Source organism: Lepidochelys kempii, chromosome 4, assembly GCF_965140265.1.
Source record: "Lepidochelys kempii isolate rLepKem1 chromosome 4, rLepKem1.hap2, whole genome shotgun sequence".
NCBI classification, from domain to species: Eukaryota; Metazoa; Chordata; order Testudines; family Cheloniidae; genus Lepidochelys; species Lepidochelys kempii.
Genome location: NC_133259.1, coordinates 40,066,718 through 40,085,906, shown reverse-complemented (window position 1 = coordinate 40,085,906; position 19,189 = coordinate 40,066,718). Strand labels below are relative to the sequence as shown.

The window sequence follows — 19,189 nt, the reverse complement described above, 5'->3', positions numbered from 1 at the left end:
AATAGTTGTGGGGGACTTTTAAAAATCTTGTGAGAGACTGATGACTCCCTTAACTCTTTCAACTCAGACTGCTAAGTGACAGCAAGATAAATGCATCAAGTGCAGTTACAGCTTGCACCAACTTTGCCTACCTCAAGGCACAGAAAAAAAGATCTATGGCTCAGTGAGCATCAATGGTGCAGATGACTTAGGCACTAACTTAAGTACGAGGCAGGGGAAGACAAAAGGATGGTATTGTACTCTGTGTACAGAGATTAATTTGAACTCTATTCAGCACAGTTGGATCTTACCGTTATCTCGGTGAAACTCACCTCCAAGGGTTTTCGTTAAATGCTCAAATACCTCTCTTCTCCTTCAATCTCCTTTGCTACGCTTTCAGTGTGCATCATCTCCCTTTTCCTCTGTTGCTGCCCCTCAGAGCTTCATCCACAGTTTGTTAATTTTGCAGTGACAACTCAAGCCTATTTCACTACTTTGGTTTCCTTATTACCACATCCACAACCATCTGGGTGATGTCTCCTTCAGGATGTCCCATCAGTTTAAGATCAATATGATAAGAACAAAGCTCATGGTTTCCCTTCCCTTCTCCATACTGGCAGGACTCCACCATCCTCCCCATTCCCCAAGTTGGCATCTTTGCAGTATATCTGGATCTCCCTTTATTTCACCCCACTACTCAATCTTTTTTGCGTTACTACTTTGTCCTCCTCTCCTTGCCTTGCCAAAAAGATTCTTTTCTTTTTCTCTCCATCTCTGAAAACTTGTCTACATCCTGTTAATCCCCTTTTTAAGATCATTGCAACTGCCTCTCTCTATCCTAGATGATGTCAACATTGCTCTCCCCCATTACAGATAGAATCCCAGCAAAACCTCCCACGCCTAACTCCCTGACCTTGTTGTTAACATATGGTAACACCAGAGTTTAGAAATATGCCCTAGGGTCCAACATTGTAGCAGAAAGATAAGGCACATGAGAATTATAGTATCCTCTTCCATGAATTGCAGATTCCATCAGTAGAGCAGAATAAGGCAACCCCCAAAGATGGAAAAAAGACCATTGGAAAGCAATACAAATATGGCACCTCACATACTGATTGTTGTCAAAAGTAACTTCTCATTTCTAAATACACAGAAGTCAGTCTATTCTTTTGTACAGTGTTCTACATCTTCAGGACCTCTTGGCTAGCTAACAACTATACCTCGGGGGAGCATCCTGCAACCCCCCAGATTCATCATTTGAATATAATTGTGATATTTCATATAAAGATATGTGAGATATAATGGGAAAGGTTATGATCTGCTGAAACCCACTGTTCCCTCTAACTACGTATATCATTAATGCTTATGAAGTTATGAGAATTGTGTTGTATGACTGTCACTAAAATATGCTGTGGGTATGGGACGCACCCAGATACTAGCTCCCCAAAGACAATAACCAGGGGGATAGCCAACACCTGGGCAGTATCAAACCACCATCAACAGCCATTGTCCAGCAAGGGAACTACAATGCAATGACTCACTTGTACAAGGCCACACCAGGGGAATTGCTCAGCCTTGCCTGGTGACTCAGCAATGCCCACCAGACATGCCTGGACTTATGTTCTCCAAGCACATAGACTAAGGGTATAAAACAGAACACAGTGGCCCCATGCACTTGCCTTTTCTCCTCCCACTACCTACACAGCAAGCAACAAGAACGCTCAGAAGGCTGAAGATTCCAACAAAGGAGATTGGCCCAGGTTTAAGAGACAAACCTGTATATTAAGGACTTGAAGATCCAGTTGGGTCAGAACACTGCTTGACCTAAATATTGTCTAGCATGATAAAGGTTAAGGTTTAGACTGAAGGCTTATATTTTCTTTTGGTAACCACTGACTTTTTGCCTATCACTTATAATCACTTAAAAGCTCTCTTTTGTCATCAATAAACTTGTTTTAATGTTTATCTTTACCAATGAGTTTGCCTGAAGTGTTTGGTAAATCTGCTCAGGTTTACAAAGGCCGGTGTATATCCACTTTTCATTGAAGTGGTGAACCAATTAATAAACTTGCATTGCTCAAGAAAGGGTCTTGAGCAGTGCAAGATGGTATATTCCTGAGGTACAATGCTGGAAGCTGCGGGGAATTTTGCTGGTTCCTCTCTCTGTGATTCATGAGTGGCTCTGGGAGCATTCATGAAATCTAGATGGGTGTGGGGCTCCATATGTGGTTGTGCTGACTGATAACAGCACCTGGTGGGGTTTGCTGCTTGTCCTAGCAAAGCTTTGCGACAGACAGCACAGGCTGGAGAGTTAAGGGGGCACAGAAGTCCCACAAATGGGGATCCCATCACAGATGGTACTTTATTTGGTGATATCCCTGAAAGTCACTGTATCTTTCAAAAGATGTGCACTGCATCTACTGCACAACATGGCCTATGATTTCAAAGAACATATATATCTATCTGCATTTTCTGTACTGTCTAACTTTGGTCCAGTGAGCGTGCTCCAATTACTTCATATCAGAATTTACTTCAATTAGTCCCTGCCCCAGAAGGCTTATATCTGTTCTGTGCTTGTATAGCGCCTAGCACAGAGGTGGGCAAACTTTTTGGCCCGAGGGCGACATAGGGGTTGCGAAATGGTATGGAGGGCTGGGTAGGGAAGGCTGTGCCTGCAAACAGCTTGGCCCCTGCCCCGTCCCACTTCCCACCCCGACTGCCCCCCTCAGAGCCACTGACCCATTCAACCCCCCCTGCTCCTTGTCCCCTGCCCCTATCCAACCCCCCCCATCCCCTGACAGACCTCCCGGAACCATCCAACCCCCCACTTCTTATCCCGACTGCCCCCCCTCTGGGACCCCATCCCCTATCAACCCCCCCTGCTCCTTGTCCCCTGACTGCCCCCTCCCAGGACCCTGCGGGACCCCACCCCCTATCCAACCCTCCCTTCTCCCTGTCCCCTGACTGCCCCCCGCCCTGAACCTCCGCCCCTTTCCCCTGACTGCCCCCCGAAACCTCCTGCCCCTTATCCAACCCCACCCCTCGCCCCCTTACCAGGCCGCTCAGAGAAGCAGGACAGGCTTATTGGAAATCCTGGGAGGTGGGTGGGCGCAAGCTGAGCTGTCTGCGCAGTGGTGTAGCTGCTGGACAGGGGGGGCAGCGGGGGAGGGGCCGGGGGCTAGCCTCCCGGGCGGTAGTTTTCCCACCTCTGACCTAGCACAATAGATTCCCAGCCCAAAACAGGGACCCCAAGGTGCTATAATGAATGAATGTAAAGCTTTCAACTGTGAAATGTGTTATCCTGAGAAGCAACCCTTTAAATTTAATTTATTGAGAACTCCCAGTGAAACGCATATAACAAAACAAATAATTTCTTGCGATTGCCATCTGAAAATTCAAAATGAAAAGTAAGCCTGAACAAGTGAGATTATGCAGCAGTTTCAACCCCAACAATCTTGAGAAAGCTTGCATCTTTCATCTTTTCTGGTGAGGGCTAACATAATGGAATGCTTTCCACTTCAATGCGTACAAATCTATATTTATAATATCCTTAAAAGGGAAGTACAATTATGTTCTGTTTTTTATAGATGATTTTATGGTACGTCAAAAGGAGTATGGTTTGCTGGTTATGCGATTTATTAGGCTACTATACAGGTTAATCTACATTGCTATATTATGCTCAATACCCCTTTTGGTATATGCACCCTACAAATACGAGTTTTTTCATACAAGTACACTGAACATTCAAAATAGACTTGCCTTTTTCAATTATAAAAGCAGCCAGTGAATTTCTACAACTCTGGTACTCAGGATATTTGGCAGCCAGACTGTTAAAGGTTTCCCTGACAACTCGTGAAAATTTTTCATACACAAGATGCCTTCTCTCTACTGAACAAAATAATTTAAAAAGAAAAAAATACTGTAGAAACCAGCAAAATACAACTTTGTAGGAAAATATAGAAATAAGCAATGTCAACCATTCAGATAAGCTACAAAACTGAACATATGATAAAGTCATTCAGTACATTCACTAATCCATACTAAATAATGCCAATAGGCATTTTTTAATTTAAAAATTAAAAGTGCATATGAAGAATTGAGAATAAGAAAACTCAAGCAAGTTATGCTGGTATGCTCCCTAAATGCAATCTATTAAACACAGCCTTTTATATCTTGAGGACAGAAACGTTAATTCCAACTCTGCCACTGACTCACTGTTTGACTTTAAGCAAGTTCATCTGTGTATTTATCCATCTATATGACAGGTACACCACTCTTACCTCAGACGTCACTGGGAGATTAGTGTTACTAAAGCAGAGACATCCCTGCATGAACCACGTAGTAATATTTTCATAGCTATCATTAAGTTGGCAGGAATGAATACCAAATACAACTCTGTAAAGACATCAGTTAGCTTTCCAATTTAATTTTCTATGAGGGAAAATAGATTTCCTACCATAAGGCATCTTTGACATGTATGTCGATTCAGCTGAAACTATGGGTTCTGCAGGAATCTGGGGAGGACCTGTAAATTTAAAATAAGAAAGTTTTAACTGTGGGAAACATTTAAGACTTTAAAACATTCATTGTCATTTAGTGTTTCTAGCAGTAGAGTAGTTGCATTTTAGTTAAAGTCCCAAAATAAAAGGTTATTGGAAACAATTTTTTCAAGTTACATAAATAGAAATAGGAAGACCCTCAAACAATCAGGATAATTTAAATTCACACTTTGCCACCTGTCAATTGTTTTATCATTGAACAAAAATAAGCTACTTCACAATTAATTTAGTTCCCCTAAATTAGTCCACATTCTATAAAGTACTGCTCTCTTTCAAAGCTATAGCACGTGAGGACAGAAGATTATTAATAAAGTCCTTGTCTCAAAAAAGCAGGAGATCAACGTTGTAATGACTGAATTCTTCAGAAAGCAGTGACTTAGTGCAATAGGACTTCCAATACAAGAAGTCTAAGACCATGAACAAAATTTAAAATAATTTTTTACTGGAAAGAATAGCTGTAATAACATGGAAGACTCTACAGAAAAGAAACTGCTTAAAGGGTTAACTTATTATTTTCTCCTCTTTGTACATAGCAGGAACCTTGAAAACAGCATTTAAAAATACAAGAGCAGGAAAGGGAAAATTTACGGATTGCAAACTGATTAACTCTGCTGGAAGGATTCATTGGAATGGGCAGAGAGACACTGATGCAGGAGTGTTTAGTCAAAGCTACTCTACACATTTATTTTTAAAAATACTTTTATTGTAGAGATGTTACTGGAATATTTACCTGGACTTTCAAAAACCTTTGATGCTGTATCTTCCAACTGGAGTAGCTCATCAAGAGCCAGTTTTGCTGCATTTGATTTAGACTCCTTTTTGTTTTGCCCCAATCCTGTCTTATATTGAACTCCATCTACCACTGCACAAAAAGCAAAGTAAGTCCCCAAGACGTTGCCTAGAAAAAGAAGCCGTATACAGTTAGAATTTTATTTTAATGTATTCATTAGCTTTGTGCATTTATAATTATGGAAAATCAGATGAATATAAGGCCAAGATATTTTAACAAATCCAAACTACTTTTTACATTTACAAGAATTATATTTTATACCTTATTTCACCTTTCACCCAAGATTCAAAAATAGATTTATACACATTAATGAAAAACCCAATTTTTCAGAGATGCTAGGCATTTCATTTTAGTGCCTTCACTTAAGTGCCTTTCATTTTAGTGAAAACTATGGCCATTCAACGCTTCTGTAAAATGAGGCTATTTTTCTACTTCTCAGTAGTGGTATGATGTTTGGGACCTGAGCTTCAGAGAGAAATTAAGAGTAAAATTTTCAAGAACACCTAGACTCAAGAGCCTGTGTTCCATTTTCAAAAGTGATATAGGAGCCTAAATTCTATAGCCTTTCAATCAGACTAAGTCTCCTAAGTCCTCAAGTCACTTCTGAAAAAGGGGGCTTACGTTTATGGTAAAACTTCCGAAAATGTATTTCCCAACATCAAAGTCTGTGTCAAAAAATAGAATTCCAGTTTGCCAATATCTCAGCTTTCCTCTTGGGTTAGTTTAACAGACACATTACTTCCTAGTAAGCTGAGAGCCCAATGAAAACAAGACCTTCAAAAGGTCAGGTTCCATCTCTTTTTGCACTGCACTGCACATGACAGGACAACCTCCTGTCATTGCCATGGTTTGATCTGTTAACCAAGTTAGCCTTGGGTGGACACGGATCTTTCACTGACTGGCTCACTTCCTGCATAGTCCCACCTTATCTGATTCAGTCTGGGAGGATTCAACTGAATAGCACTGAAAAAGCATTAAACTCTCCATACAGATGCAGGTCCACTGTGACCAAATATCAAGCTGAACCATCCCCAAAACACGTAAGCGGAGAGGATGCAAATTACACATCACGAAATGAGTATGTTCAAGGTCGCGTAATATTAACTCATATTTGGTACAAATTTAGAAAGCCAAGTTGTAAATAAAGTTGCTTATAATTAGAATGACAGCTTATAGGTATGTCTACAGTGCAATTAAAAACCCACAGCTGGCCATGCCAGATGACTTGGACTCGTGGGTCTCACGCTAAGGATCTGTCTAATTGTGATGAGACATTTGAGCGCAGGCTGCAGCCTGAGCTCTGGGATCTTCCCACTTTGAGCCTGAACATCTGCATCGCAATTAAACAGCCCCTTATACCGAGCCTGAGTCAGCTGGCATGGGCCAGCCAGGGGTATCTAACTGCAGTATAGACATATACTATAAGAACTAATGGTCTAAAAAGTACCTGAAAAAAGTACTCAAAGACCAGGGTGAGAGCTTTTTCCTTTTCTGTAATTGATTTTGTAGTGACCACATTAACCACTGATTGGATTACATGAGGGCATGATATAGGCATAGTAAAAATAGCTGTTAATTCTACATACAGTGCAACCAACATTTAAAAAAAAAATTAGTTTCTGTATCAGCCAGTTACACCAACTGCATACAGAGCAACTTCATGAGGCAACCAGGACACTCTCATTTACCTGTTGTAACAGTTTCCTTCAAATCTAGTTGCACACGCTGCATTTGTGCAAACTGATGCAAGGCAGATACTGGATTCATCTCCCCACGTTTATATTTTAGTATAAACTCCTTTGGTATTTTCTTTGGAAGAAGTGAAGTGATTGGAAGTGGATGGGCTGCTCTGGAACATAGCAAGTCTGAAACATGACCTAAAATATATTTGTTAAATTAAGATGTTAGTGTGTACTAAGCTAAAAGCAATATACAAAAGTAAAATGAAAGTGTGACAATAGTATTGCTGCATCTCAACAACGGCAACCTGGAAGATTAAGCAATTTGTATTTTATTCTAACGGAAGAGGTTGTAAGTAGTTTTGGTAACCCTGTAAATGTTAGTGCCTACCCCTTTAAAGGCACTAGGGCTTGTTCCTTGACTAGTAAACCTGACAGTCTCTGAAGTCAAACCCAGTCACATATAAACCCAGAAACAAAGGCCATAATTTCCAGGGAAATAAGGACTTCCAGAGATTACCTGTTTATCTGATTTAACACATAAAAATCTGTTTCATGGCGTACAAAAATTGCAGAAGCACAATCCATAGTTCTTTACTATAGTATCACAAAAGGCAATAATATTGTTTTTGCCTCACGCCATGGGCCCTCAGGTCCATTTTAACGGATCATGCAGGTGCCTAGGATACAGCACTGGTGTTACCCCATATCTACACTAGAAAAAAGACAGGACTTTAGCATGGGCTATCTTAGCCCGATCTAAACTTGATTACTTTTCCTAAGCAAGACACTGCCCCAATTATCCAAGTATGTTTTGAGCTTTAACCACAGGAGAAACATTTTTCTCCAAAAAGGCACAAAAATATTATTGCGTTCAGTTCACAAATACACACAAATACACTGCCACATGAAATAAATGCTGCATCTAAATTATACAGATGCAGAGTTCCTCTTCAGTTATAATAAACATATTGATAGACAAAAGACTCAGAAATAAGACTACCTGCTAAAATCTTGAACTCCCGCATTCAAAAGTTACATATGTATGGGGGACAGGGAATCTGTTACTATCAAACAAAACTGTAGTTAAAATTCTCAGCTTTTTCTACAAAAGATGATGCACACAAAGCAGGTTATATACATGTTGGTGCACTTTATATGAAGTGCTGTGTACACATTATAGACCTGATGAAAGAATGAACGCTAGCTGGGCAGACCCCTGCACCCACATGGATCCTCAACTGCAGGTTCCAGGTAGAAGTTACCCTAATGCAAGAGAGACTGGGATGAAGGCAGAGAGCAGATTAGTCAGCTGAGAGATAGCATTAGCTTAGAGGGCTGTAAAGATGAGGATTCTACACTTCTCTTTTACAGAAAAGCTATTTCTGAAAAGTGTTTATAGTTATCCAAGTTTATTAAGATGAAAATTCCCTGTACTTCCACCTGCAGAGTCACTCAGTTTATATACACAAATTCCATAGATGTTACACGTGATGTTAAATCTAAATAGGCTGCATCTCTTTATTTACACCACTGCTGGATAATAATTAAGAAACAGTCAAATAATATGTTTTACTGACATGTACAAGAGTAAAAAGATAAAAATTAAAGTTAATAGTTCTAACTTTTTTATTTGCCCTCAATGTTATTTTTTTTTCAATCGGTAAGTAAAATATTTTTCATTATGAATGATCCTGGTAAAAAGCAAGTAGATGGCATATCTAGGCAGGTTAATTTTCATTACAGTTTTGCAAAGCTATTTGTACGAGTGTTGAAAGGCCATTCTTAGAAGAAAATCAGCTTAATAAACTTAAAGACAATACCTGTGATTTGTGTCACATTACATGCTGAATTTGGCATGCTGTAATTTTCAGAAGATGAAAACATCAGGCCCATATTCACAGAGTGTGGAGATGGCTGAGGAGAGACTTGAGGAGGGGGTTCAGTGGGTAAGTTCTTTTTTAGCATCTGAGCAAAACTGGGTACTCTGGAACCTTGAAACCAGTCATTGTTGCAAGCCATTTTTCCACCTACCTAAGAGCCAAATTTAGCCAACAGATATTTTTAAGGCTGTTGAACATTAGCATAGGCTAGCAAATCTGGAAAATTTCCCCACAAATTAGTTTTACATGTTTCATACCTCCTGATTCTTTCTGCTAATAAATAAAATTACTAAATTCAAAAGCACACTAATAGTAGTTGAGACCCAAACTTACAAAAGGGGGGAAAACAGAACATAGGGAGACAATGGCAATGCTATCAGTCAGCTAAGAACTTTTCCCCTTTCCTTGCAGCCACAATTTGAAAGGCAACTGCTCTGCTGAGTCCCAGGTGCCCTAGATCAGTAGTTCTCAACCAGGCGTCCAGGGCCCTCTAGGGGGCATCAAGCAGGTTTCGAGGGGCGGGGGGACCTCCAAGCAGGGCCAGCATGAGATTTGCTGGGGCCCAGGGCAGAAAGCTGAAGCCCCACCACGTGCAGCTGAAGCCAGGCCCCTGATGAACCCCACCACCCAGGGCTGAAGCTGAAGCCTGAGCAATGTAGTTTTGTGGGGGCCTCTGTGGCCTGGGGCCCCAGGCAACTGCCCTGTTTGCTACCCCTAATGCCGGCCCTGGCTTTTATATGCAGAAAACCAGTTATGGTGGCTCAGGAGGGCCCTGGATTTTTTATAGCATACTGGGGGCTGTTCAGAAAAAAACAAACAAACAAAAAAGTTGAGAACCCGAACCCCTACCCTAGATTACAACAGCAATGGGAGCGGAAGCTCCAGCACGGCTGCCCAGGCTCAGCAAGGCAGAGCCCCACGTGGCTGGCTTTCACGCCGATTCAGGCTCTAGCCCCTTTGGCTCAGGCAAACAGGGCGGGAAGGTTCCTTTGTCCCACTGTCGGGCAGGTGCCCCCGGCGGGCCAGGCTTCCCGTGGGAAGGGATCCCAGCCTGACGCCATGCCACCTACCCGCGCACTGGAGAAGAACAGCGACGGCAGCGCCTGGCCAAGACTCCGCGCGGTTTCCCCGCGGCAGGGGCTTGTGTCAGCCCCACCGCGCTGCAGGGCGGGCGCAGCAAGGGGCGCGCACTGGGGCCGCCTCCCTTGGGGAGCGCAAGCCACTGGCTGCGCCAGGTGAGGATCACTCTGCAGCCCCCTCTCCGGGACACAGGCTCGAAGACGAGGCCGTGCCCCAGGCTTGCCCCAGCACCACCCCGGGGCCCTGCACCGAGCGAGGGGACTAGGGTCTCCCGCGAGAGCGGCCCCCCGCAGTGATTTAAGTTCCCCTCGGCGGCTCCCTCCGCCCGCCCGCACCGACGCGTCTGCTCAAGACCGGTGCCCGGGCCAACTAACAAAGAGGGGCGCGTGACGTGACCCGACACCCCCGAGTCCGCTTCCCTGGCCGGCAGCGGGGCCCCGGGGGCGTCTCTCAAAAAGCTTCGCCCTCAGATCACGTGATCCTCCGACCAACCGCCGCCGGGCCGGCTCGTGGTGCCGCCGGGCCTGGCTCGAGGCGGCTCAGTGCGGGGACGGGGGGTGGGATACGCACTCGGCCTAGGTCACACAAGGTCTCCGTATCCCTCACCTCGCCGGGGAGCGCGCCACAGCGAGACCGTTAACGCGCCTCCCGCCGGCTGTGCGGGTAGTCTGAGCGGGCCGCCCAGCGTCCTGCAACCCTCTAGCCGTGAGCGGCAGGAGCAAAGTGGAGCCCTGAGCGGGCGCAACAACAGCATGACCGGCCAGCGGCCACCCCTCCCCATGGGGCGGGGGACGCCTGGGTGGGGCGGGCGGCCCCAGGCTCAGGTGCTTTGTCGTGCACCTGCCGCCTCTCACGGGAGCTGGCCTCTGCTTCCCGAAGCAGCACCGTGCCCTGCGGTGGCCGCCCGCCCGCCCAGCCACGCTCCTTCCCCTCTAGGGGCCTCGGAGCGCTCATTGTCAGGGAGTCGGAACCGGCCTCGGGGAGGAGTGCGCTCGGGCGCCAAAGCCCAGCCGCCGGGAGGTGACAGCAGCGCGGCCGTTATGCCTCCTCTCTCCCGCGCCCACTGGGTCCTGCTGTGTGCACGGGACAGCCCCTGGCGTAGCTACTGGCGCTGGTCCCCGTCTAGACATTTTCCTGTGGCTGGAGCCTGGCTCTTTAAAAAGTAGAACGTAAAACGAACCCCACCCACTGCGGCAAGAAACATCAGCCTCTGCCTCGCTAGGGGAAAGCCCCACGTTAGAGACTTTTAAGAATAATCCCAATTTTGTACATGGGAAAAGTTAGAACAAGAGTCCTCAACAGTGACCTAGTTTTCAGCTGCAGACGGCTCAGGTGATAATATCCACAGCACCCCGGTTTACATGTGAAGAGGAAATAAACATTTTAAAGAACAAATATTTAACAGAAAAATACTATAGAAAGGTGGATTACAGTGACCACATAAAAGGTACAGTTCCTCGTCTTTCATTAGATGAATAAGTGCATGTGTGATTGAAGGACACATTACAAAGGCAACTGGCCAGAAGAGCTATTTTTGTTTTTGTACAGCTGTGCTTGCACGTATAGACATGTAATTTGAACTTTATTCACAGGGCACTATTGACTAATGGGCTTTAAAAATGTGTAATAGATACAAGCAAAAGTGTTAAGCTAAACACACCCCACCATATAAAGTTCTCAGTAATCCTGAGAGGAGCAAAGTAATTTGTGATGTTCAAGTGTTAGAAGTCTTATTCAATAAAAAAAGACTGAAAAAAAATCATAGCTTCCACAGGCTCCTATAGGCTTCCAGAGGGTGGAAGACAGATTTTTATTTACTGTATTAAACTCTCAGATTTGCATTGGATAGGCTGTCATTTTTTTATTTCATTATTAATAGCTGTTCCCCTAGCTCTGCCTGTCCCCATTCCATTACAGCTTAAGACATTATAAACTCCAAACTTTTTTTCTAGTACTTGTACAATTAAAACTCTGTAATGTAATCTGTTTCCAATGCTTGAATTAGGGGACATGGGCGAGCATGCCCCACTAACACTTCTTACTGCTACTTCTTGAGAATAAAGGAATTAAAAAAAAATAACAGTTACTGTTTTTTATTACAAGTGTAACAAACTTAAAATGATTTTTAGCACTATAACAATCACAGTTCCATAAATTATATACATACAGGAATTTATACAAGTCTACATTGACAAAAAAAGCCATTAACAGAATCACATTAACAAGGGTGTGTGTGTGTTATGGCCAATGAAAGTTATGAAAATTCACAGTTAATCTGCACATATTTTAAAGATGCAGGAATCATATTGCACATAATAAAACTGTTAATGCTAAACAGCAGATTTACAGTATTTCACCTATTCTTTCACAGAATATACATTGGTCATAATCATGCAATACTTTACCACATACAGAATGGTATCGCATACCACTGTAAACAGTCACTTACAATGTAAGTTTTAAATATAGTAGCAAAAAAGCTGTTAGGTTTCTCTTTAAATCATACTTAAAATAAATTCTTATTATACAATAAAGTATCAGTCTCAGACAGAATGGAAATAAAATTAGTTTAGTTACAAATTATATCTTCAGTGTTCTTCCTTGTCTTTTCCCTTCTTTTCTTTTTCATCCTGTAGAGCAGTACCAAGTTTTTTGATAAGGACTGACAGAACTTTGTCCAGTGGGTCCATTACCCCCCGTTGAAGCCACTTAGGAATAGTAGTCCTGGCGTGATGAAAGCCCAATTTTTGAAGAATGTAGTCAACACCAACTGGGTCAATCTTTCTTCCAGTCCAAGAGATTAATCTAAAAAACAAACAAAAAAAAACCCAAATCCCAAACCCAAAAAGGTTAAATCCCTGCGTTAAGTGTAAAACTCAACTAAGCCTTAAGTAAGGCATAGCAACTAGAACCTTCATCATAAGTTAACATTGGCACTGTCACATCAAACTTTTTTACTTCTAAACTGAAAGTCCGACAGGCATTTATTTGAGTCTCAGCTAACTTATGTAAATAAATTTTGTATTTATAGCTTTTTGGAGGGACTAGATGATTCAGGAGATCCCAGATGTAATATGTCATCTCTGGATCCTGTGTCAATTTGGAGCATGTTATGATTAACCAAAAATAGATATCTGATAGGTGTTTATTGGCCTGGGTGGACTGAGCTGGTCATCTCACAGTCCAGTTCTTAGCAGGCAAGTATTCACTTATCAAAACATTATAGTTAGCAGTAATTGGTGCCCTTGTTAGCAGTCTCAGCAGAGACCAACAACTGAAGGAGGCATGGAGATGACACAGTTACCCCTGTGTTCTCAGAAGTGATTCCTGTTGGTCAAGGATGAAGTGCATATTTAGGGCAGCGGGTGCCTGTACACCTGTTCCTGCTTCTGTTGTGTGGGAAGTTTCATCAGCCATATGGCAACTTTTAATGAGAACTACATTCATTCTATAATAACTTTTTAAAAATACTTAACAGTTCCATTCCCATTGTGAAAATGGAGGAAAAAAAACAACCCCCTTTTTCCCTCCCTGCATGAAAAAAGGAGTTTCTTAAATTACATCAGTAGAGAAAGCAGGGGATCTAACTAGCTGACAATCAACAGAAAGTGAATATTTGAAAGAGACATTTCTCATTTGAATGTCTGCCTCAAATTATTTTTATAGCCCCCAGAAGTGTGTTTTACATTTAAAAAAATTAAATAACCAATAGATTCCTGACCCCAACAGCTTACATTCTCAAGAGAAAACATACTGATAGAATAGAAGAAAGGTTCTAAGTTCTTTTTTTAAATTGGAAATTAAAGATTATTTGAACAATAGGAGAAAAAAGTAAATGACAAGTTAATGTGTGGTCTTTAATGAGCTGCATTTTGCTTCATCTTGACTTTGAGCACCTGAGAACTTTGCTGTTGTATGTGCAGTAGTTCTAAGCAGTATAACTTTCAGTGCTTTTATCCAGTGGCTACTCTCGAATTGGACTTGTCAGCCATAAGTGGATTCATTCAGCATCTGACTAGATCTCTTACATGTACACCATGATCCAGCGGATCAACCGTTGTGTATGGTGAATTATGGTATTACCCAGCATTTGTTACCAAATGACATTTCATATACTGTAGCAGCTGTCTTCCTATCAGCATCTAACAGCCAAAGCAGAATCTGTGACAGCTTCCATAAGGCTAGATCCCATTAGTAGGTTAACTATCAAATTGAAACATCTGTGGTTTGAAGAATAGTCTCTGCACTTAATACTATTACTCAGTCAAAATAAATGTAAAATTGAATATACTGCAAAATAAGCCTGCTAATTACCTAAGTGTGGGTTCCAGATGCCAAGTATTGCACATAAATTCTCTCCAGTCTACAGTAGTGTAAGTAATGCTTTCTTCTGCATCTCTCTCAGTGGAACTCTCATCAAGCACACTAACTGGACTTTTCTGTCCTGGTCGAGTAGACAAAATACGAGGTGGAAAGATGGCTACAAAAGGGTGGGGGGGAAAAGTAAAATTTCATTCATGGGCATTTATTCAAGGCTTTGCTTGGACTTGGTAGTAAAGTAAGTGCTAAGTTCATTCTTATCTTGGACACATCTTACTTCAACAAGCATTAGGAATAGAATTGTTAAGCTCCTTTAACCTCCTTTAAGAGCAAGTTACACACAAAAATAAACTCTCAAAATCCTCAGGTCTAATGAACCTTAAATACCTTAATAATATAACGTTTATTGTGCATGTATATTTAAAAAAACTATTCACACTGAATGCAAATATCTGTGCAAAACATTGGACTTCACACACACCAGACACTCCATATTTATGACTTTCACCACATTTGTAATTCACCTCTCAAACACATGGAATACCTTGATGTGGACACAGCAGCAAAATGAGGGCAGATACATGCATGGAATGATGTGGCAGGCCGCAAATTTATTAAACTTTAGTACAGGGAAGGAGTGCTTGCTGCCCATGATCCATACGGTCCTATACCTGGCATTTACTTGGTTCCAGTGCAGGGATTACAGGCCTATAACTAAGGTTAAGATTTTGTCATGGTTATTTTTAGTAAAAGTCACGGGGAAATAAAATTTCATGGACATCCATGACCTATCTGTGACTTTTACTAACAATTATGTGGAGGGGAGAGGGGAGGTTCGGATGGGGGATGACAGCCGTAGATAAAGTAAGTTACATCACTTATCGCCAAGTTCTCATACACAAAGATGAAGTTTTAATGTTAACAGTTTATAAACTAATCAGTTTTTTAAAGTTTGTTTATTCTTTAGATTTTTGTGAGATCAAGGAAGGTAGGTTTTAACTTTCTACCTTCAATCATTTTTGTCACCAGACATAAGAAATACACACATTTGAATAGGTATTTTTATATTAGTTTACATTTGCTAAAGATTAGAGCACTTGGTATTTAATAAACTAATACACAGATCTTCTGTAGCATTTTTCACTTACTGCAAGTGGATAAAAATTGATAATTTTAAAAAAATCATTTTTATTTAAATCATTTAATTTGCTTATTTAAAGTACAATTTAAGTTTTTTTAAAAATATAACCTGTTTATATTGAATTTAATAAAGAATAAGTTAAGGCCTAAACTTATTATAATCTATTAAAACTTTTTAATAAAAAATAAATATGCTGAATCCGTGAGCCTCTATGAAAAATGTTGAGTTAAAGGTTACTTTTCTATATAAAGAAAGATGTTTTTCCCTGATTGTAACTTGAGGTCAAGCTTTATAAATATGGCAAAATATGTTGTGTACTTATTAAGGGCTTGTTTTGTTTAATAAAAATACATTCTGTATGCTCTTTTGTGCATGTAATTACATTTCAGTTACCATCCTATTACAGCTTGACACAAGTCATGAGCAAAAAGTTCATTACCTAGTAAATAAGCAATATATCATTCACCATTTTTAACATACTAAATGTACAATTAATAAGAAGCTAAAAATAATAACCTATATTAAATAAATGACTATAGTTATAGTGTACCCTCCTAGGTAGCAAAGAGATGTACCAAATCTATTGTAAAGGTGCCATTTACTTGTAAATAACCATTAAAACTTTGATCTCAACCAGTGAGAATGCACCTTTCTTTAGAAAATAAAGTACAAATGGAAAACGTGACAAAATCGATTATTTAAATTGAGACTTTCTACTTGGTTATTTAAGTCATCTTGATTTAAGTCAGTCCACCTTGATCTACAGCTTTACAAAGAAAAGTTAAAGTAAACATATGGCAAAATTAAGGCAAAACTAAGGCACAGAAATAAAGTACCAGTAGTTTGCCTCAGGTCACACATCTGATATGCTGCAGAGCAAGGAACAAACTCCAAGCCAAGCAAGACTCAGACATTTTTGTTAGTATAAGAACAAATCTCACTTGTCTACACTATTGCTTAAGTCGATGTAACTTATGTTGCTCACGGGTGTGAAAAGTTACACAGACTTAAAGCAGTATCTTCACCATGCTATGTTGGCAGGAGAGCGTCTCCCGTTAACGTAGCTTCTGCCTCTTGTTGAGGTGAAGTAAATATGCTGACAGGAGAGCGCATCTTCACCAGACGCAGTGCAGCCACGCAGATGTAGCACAGTAGTGTAGACTAGCCCTCAGTCATTAGTAGTGCTCTTTGGAAAACATAGCTCTGTAATCTCAGTTACACTGTAAGGGTAGGTTTTTCAAACTCACTCAGTGTTGTCTTAATTGTAGTCCCATTGATTTTAATGGGAGCAGAATTAGGCCAACACTAAACATTCCGAAAACCTAACCTGTAAAAAGCAAGCCTTCATTTAAACAAAACAAAATTACTTTATAGTATTAATAGTAATGTATAAAAATACATACATACATAAGTGGCTTAATATAAGATGGTTCATTTACATTACATCATAAAGAGTTTTTTTTAAAACCACATACCTTTTTCTTTTTCTTTAAGATAAGCAGACACCAAGTCATGCAGAAACATGATTAATTCAGCATCCATCGTCACACAAATGTGGTCTGTGAATTCAGTTACTACACTGCACTCCACCGTTGGTTTAACACTGGTGTCTGGACAAAGAAAAGTAATTTTAGCATATTGTAAAGTGTGATATCTATACAATCTGTCTCAATTTTACACTATATATATTACACAAAAGACCTTAAAAGAATTGATGTTGCAAAGACAAAGCACTCAAAAATTAGGAAAGGCCAGAATTGAGGTTGCCCAGCTTTGCAAATTTAAGATTCTTTCTATGTATTTTTTTCCCCAATGCAATTTAAATTTTTTAAAAGAGAATTCCATCATGTGGAACTATACTGATCCCAATTTGTGTCAGTGAACCATAACTATAGGCAGCTCTATCAGCTCCATGTATAATTGTAATGGACACTATTGGACGTGGAGGTCAAACATGCCTATTTGGGCAGTAGTGGAAAGGTTAACCACTATAACGAGAGCCGATGTAAAATATGGCCATTTTGACCAAGATTTAAAAATTGGAAACCTAAGGTAGGCTCCTAAATTAGGAACTGGAAAGTATCTGCACTTTTAAAAGTTAGGTCACTTATTTGAGATGCCTGCCCTGGATTCTCATTTTTTAAATGACCCTTGTTTCTAAAATATATCACAACAAATTAATCATATTAATCCATTTATTCAAAATTATCATAGATGGTGTCATAAATATAAAGGGAAGGGTAAACCCCTTTGAAATCCCTCCTGGCCAGGGGAAAGCTCCTCTCACCTGTAAAGGGTTAAGAAGCTAAAGGTAGCCTCGCTGGCACCTGACCAAAATGACCAATGAGGAGACAAGATACTTTCAAAAGCTGGGAGGAGGGAGAGAAACAAAGGGTCTGTGTGTCTGTCTATATGCTGGTCTTTGTCGGGGATAGACCAGGAATGGAGTCTTAGAACTTTTAGTAAGTAATCTAGCTAGGTATGTGTTAGATTATGATTTCTTTAAATGGCTGAGAAAAGAATTGTGCTGAATAGAATAACTATTTCTGTCTGTGTATCTTTTTTGTAACTTAAGGTTTTGCCTAGAGGGGTTCTCTATGTTTTTGAATCTAATTACCCTGTAAGATATCTACCATCCTGATTTTACAGGGGGGATTTCTTTATTTCTATTTACTCCTATTTTTATTAAAAGTCTTCTTGTAAGAAAACTGAATGCTTTTTCATTGTTCTCAGATCCAAGGGTTTGGGTCTGTGGTCACCTATGCAAATTGGTGAGGCTTTTTATCCAACATTTCCCAGGAAAGGGGGGGTGCAAGTGTTGGATCTTAAGAACAATGAACAATCCTCCCAAGGGTCTGGGTCTGTAGTCACCTAGGCAAATTGGTGAGGCTTTTTACCAAACCTTGTCCAGGAAGTGGGGTGCAGGGTTTTGGGAAGTATTTTGGGGGGAAAGACGCGTCCAAACAGCTCTTCCCCAGTAACCAGTATTAGTTTGGTGGTGGTAGCGGCCAGTCCAAGGACAACGGGTGGAATATTTTGTACCTTGGGGAAGTTTTGACCTAAGCTGGTAAAGATAAGCTTAGGAGGTTTTTCATGCAGGTCCCCACAACTGTACCCTAGAGTTCAGATTGGGGGAAGAACCTTGACATGGTGGTAGCGGTGGGATGATAAGGGGTCTGGAGGGTTCTTTGGGAGGTAGGTGGGGCTTTGGGCGGCCCCCGGTAATATGGTGTGGTCTGGGGTGGTCCCTTCTGGTCTCCGCTCCAACTGCGACCAGTTTTCTTCTTCTCTGCCACCTCCACCCATCTGGCTCCAATCTCTCCTGCCTCGATTACAGTTTTGGGTTTCCCATCTAGGATGTATCTTTCTATTTCCTCAGGAACACCCTCTAAGAATTGTTCCATTTGCATTAGGAAGGGCAAATTTTCTGGAGATTCAACACTTGCTCCTGATATCCAGGCATCCCAATGTTTCACAATGTGGTAGGCATGTCGGGTAAATGACATGTCTGGTTTCCACCTTAGGGCTCGGAACCTCCGACGAGACTGCTCGGGTGTTATCCCCATTCTGACTCTCGCCTTGGATTTAAACAGTTCATACTTGTTCATGTGTTCTTTAGGCATTTCAGCTGCCACCTCAGCTAAGGGTCCACTGAGCTGCGGCCTCAGCTCTACCATGTATTGGTCAGTAGAGATGTTGTACCCAAGGCAGGCCCTTTCGAAGTTTTCTAAGAAGGCCTCAGTATCATCACCTGCCTT

At 41.3% G+C, this 19,189-nt stretch overlaps 2 protein-coding genes across 20 annotated transcripts in view; both read right to left on the bottom strand.

Moving 5' to 3' along the window:
* Positions 1–10,814, bottom strand: part of ADAD1 (adenosine deaminase domain containing 1) — a 36,997-nt gene extending 26,183 nt beyond the window's left edge. Inside the window, exons 1-6 of one of the 5 annotated variants that reach the window (XM_073341059.1) lie at positions 9,961–10,814; positions 8,831–9,041; positions 7,017–7,205; positions 5,269–5,436; positions 4,436–4,504; positions 3,739–3,867 (exon numbers count right to left, since the gene is read on the bottom strand). In XM_073341059.1, the coding sequence (XP_073197160.1) occupies positions 3,739–3,867; positions 4,436–4,504; positions 5,269–5,436; positions 7,017–7,205; positions 8,831–9,029 (754 nt within the window). In that variant the 5' untranslated portion in view covers positions 9,030–9,041; positions 9,961–10,814. The remainder of the gene's footprint in view (positions 1–3,738; positions 3,868–4,435; positions 4,505–5,268; positions 5,437–7,016; positions 7,206–8,830; positions 9,042–9,960) is intronic. The other 4 variants (XM_073341056.1, XM_073341057.1, XM_073341058.1 and 1 more) reach the window with 4 other exon arrangements.
* Positions 10,815–11,746: 932 nt separating this feature from the next.
* Positions 11,747–19,189, bottom strand: part of BLTP1 (bridge-like lipid transfer protein family member 1) — a 246,599-nt gene continuing 239,156 nt past the window's right edge. For all 15 annotated transcript variants that reach the window (XM_073341054.1, XM_073341048.1, XM_073341041.1 and 12 more), the window contains 3 exons: positions 16,907–17,041; positions 14,285–14,450; positions 11,747–12,775 (listed from right to left, as the gene is read on the bottom strand). In XM_073341054.1, coding sequence (XP_073197155.1) covers positions 12,559–12,775; positions 14,285–14,450; positions 16,907–17,041 — 518 coding nt within the window. In that variant the 3' untranslated portion in view covers positions 11,747–12,558. The remainder of the gene's footprint in view (positions 12,776–14,284; positions 14,451–16,906; positions 17,042–19,189) is intronic.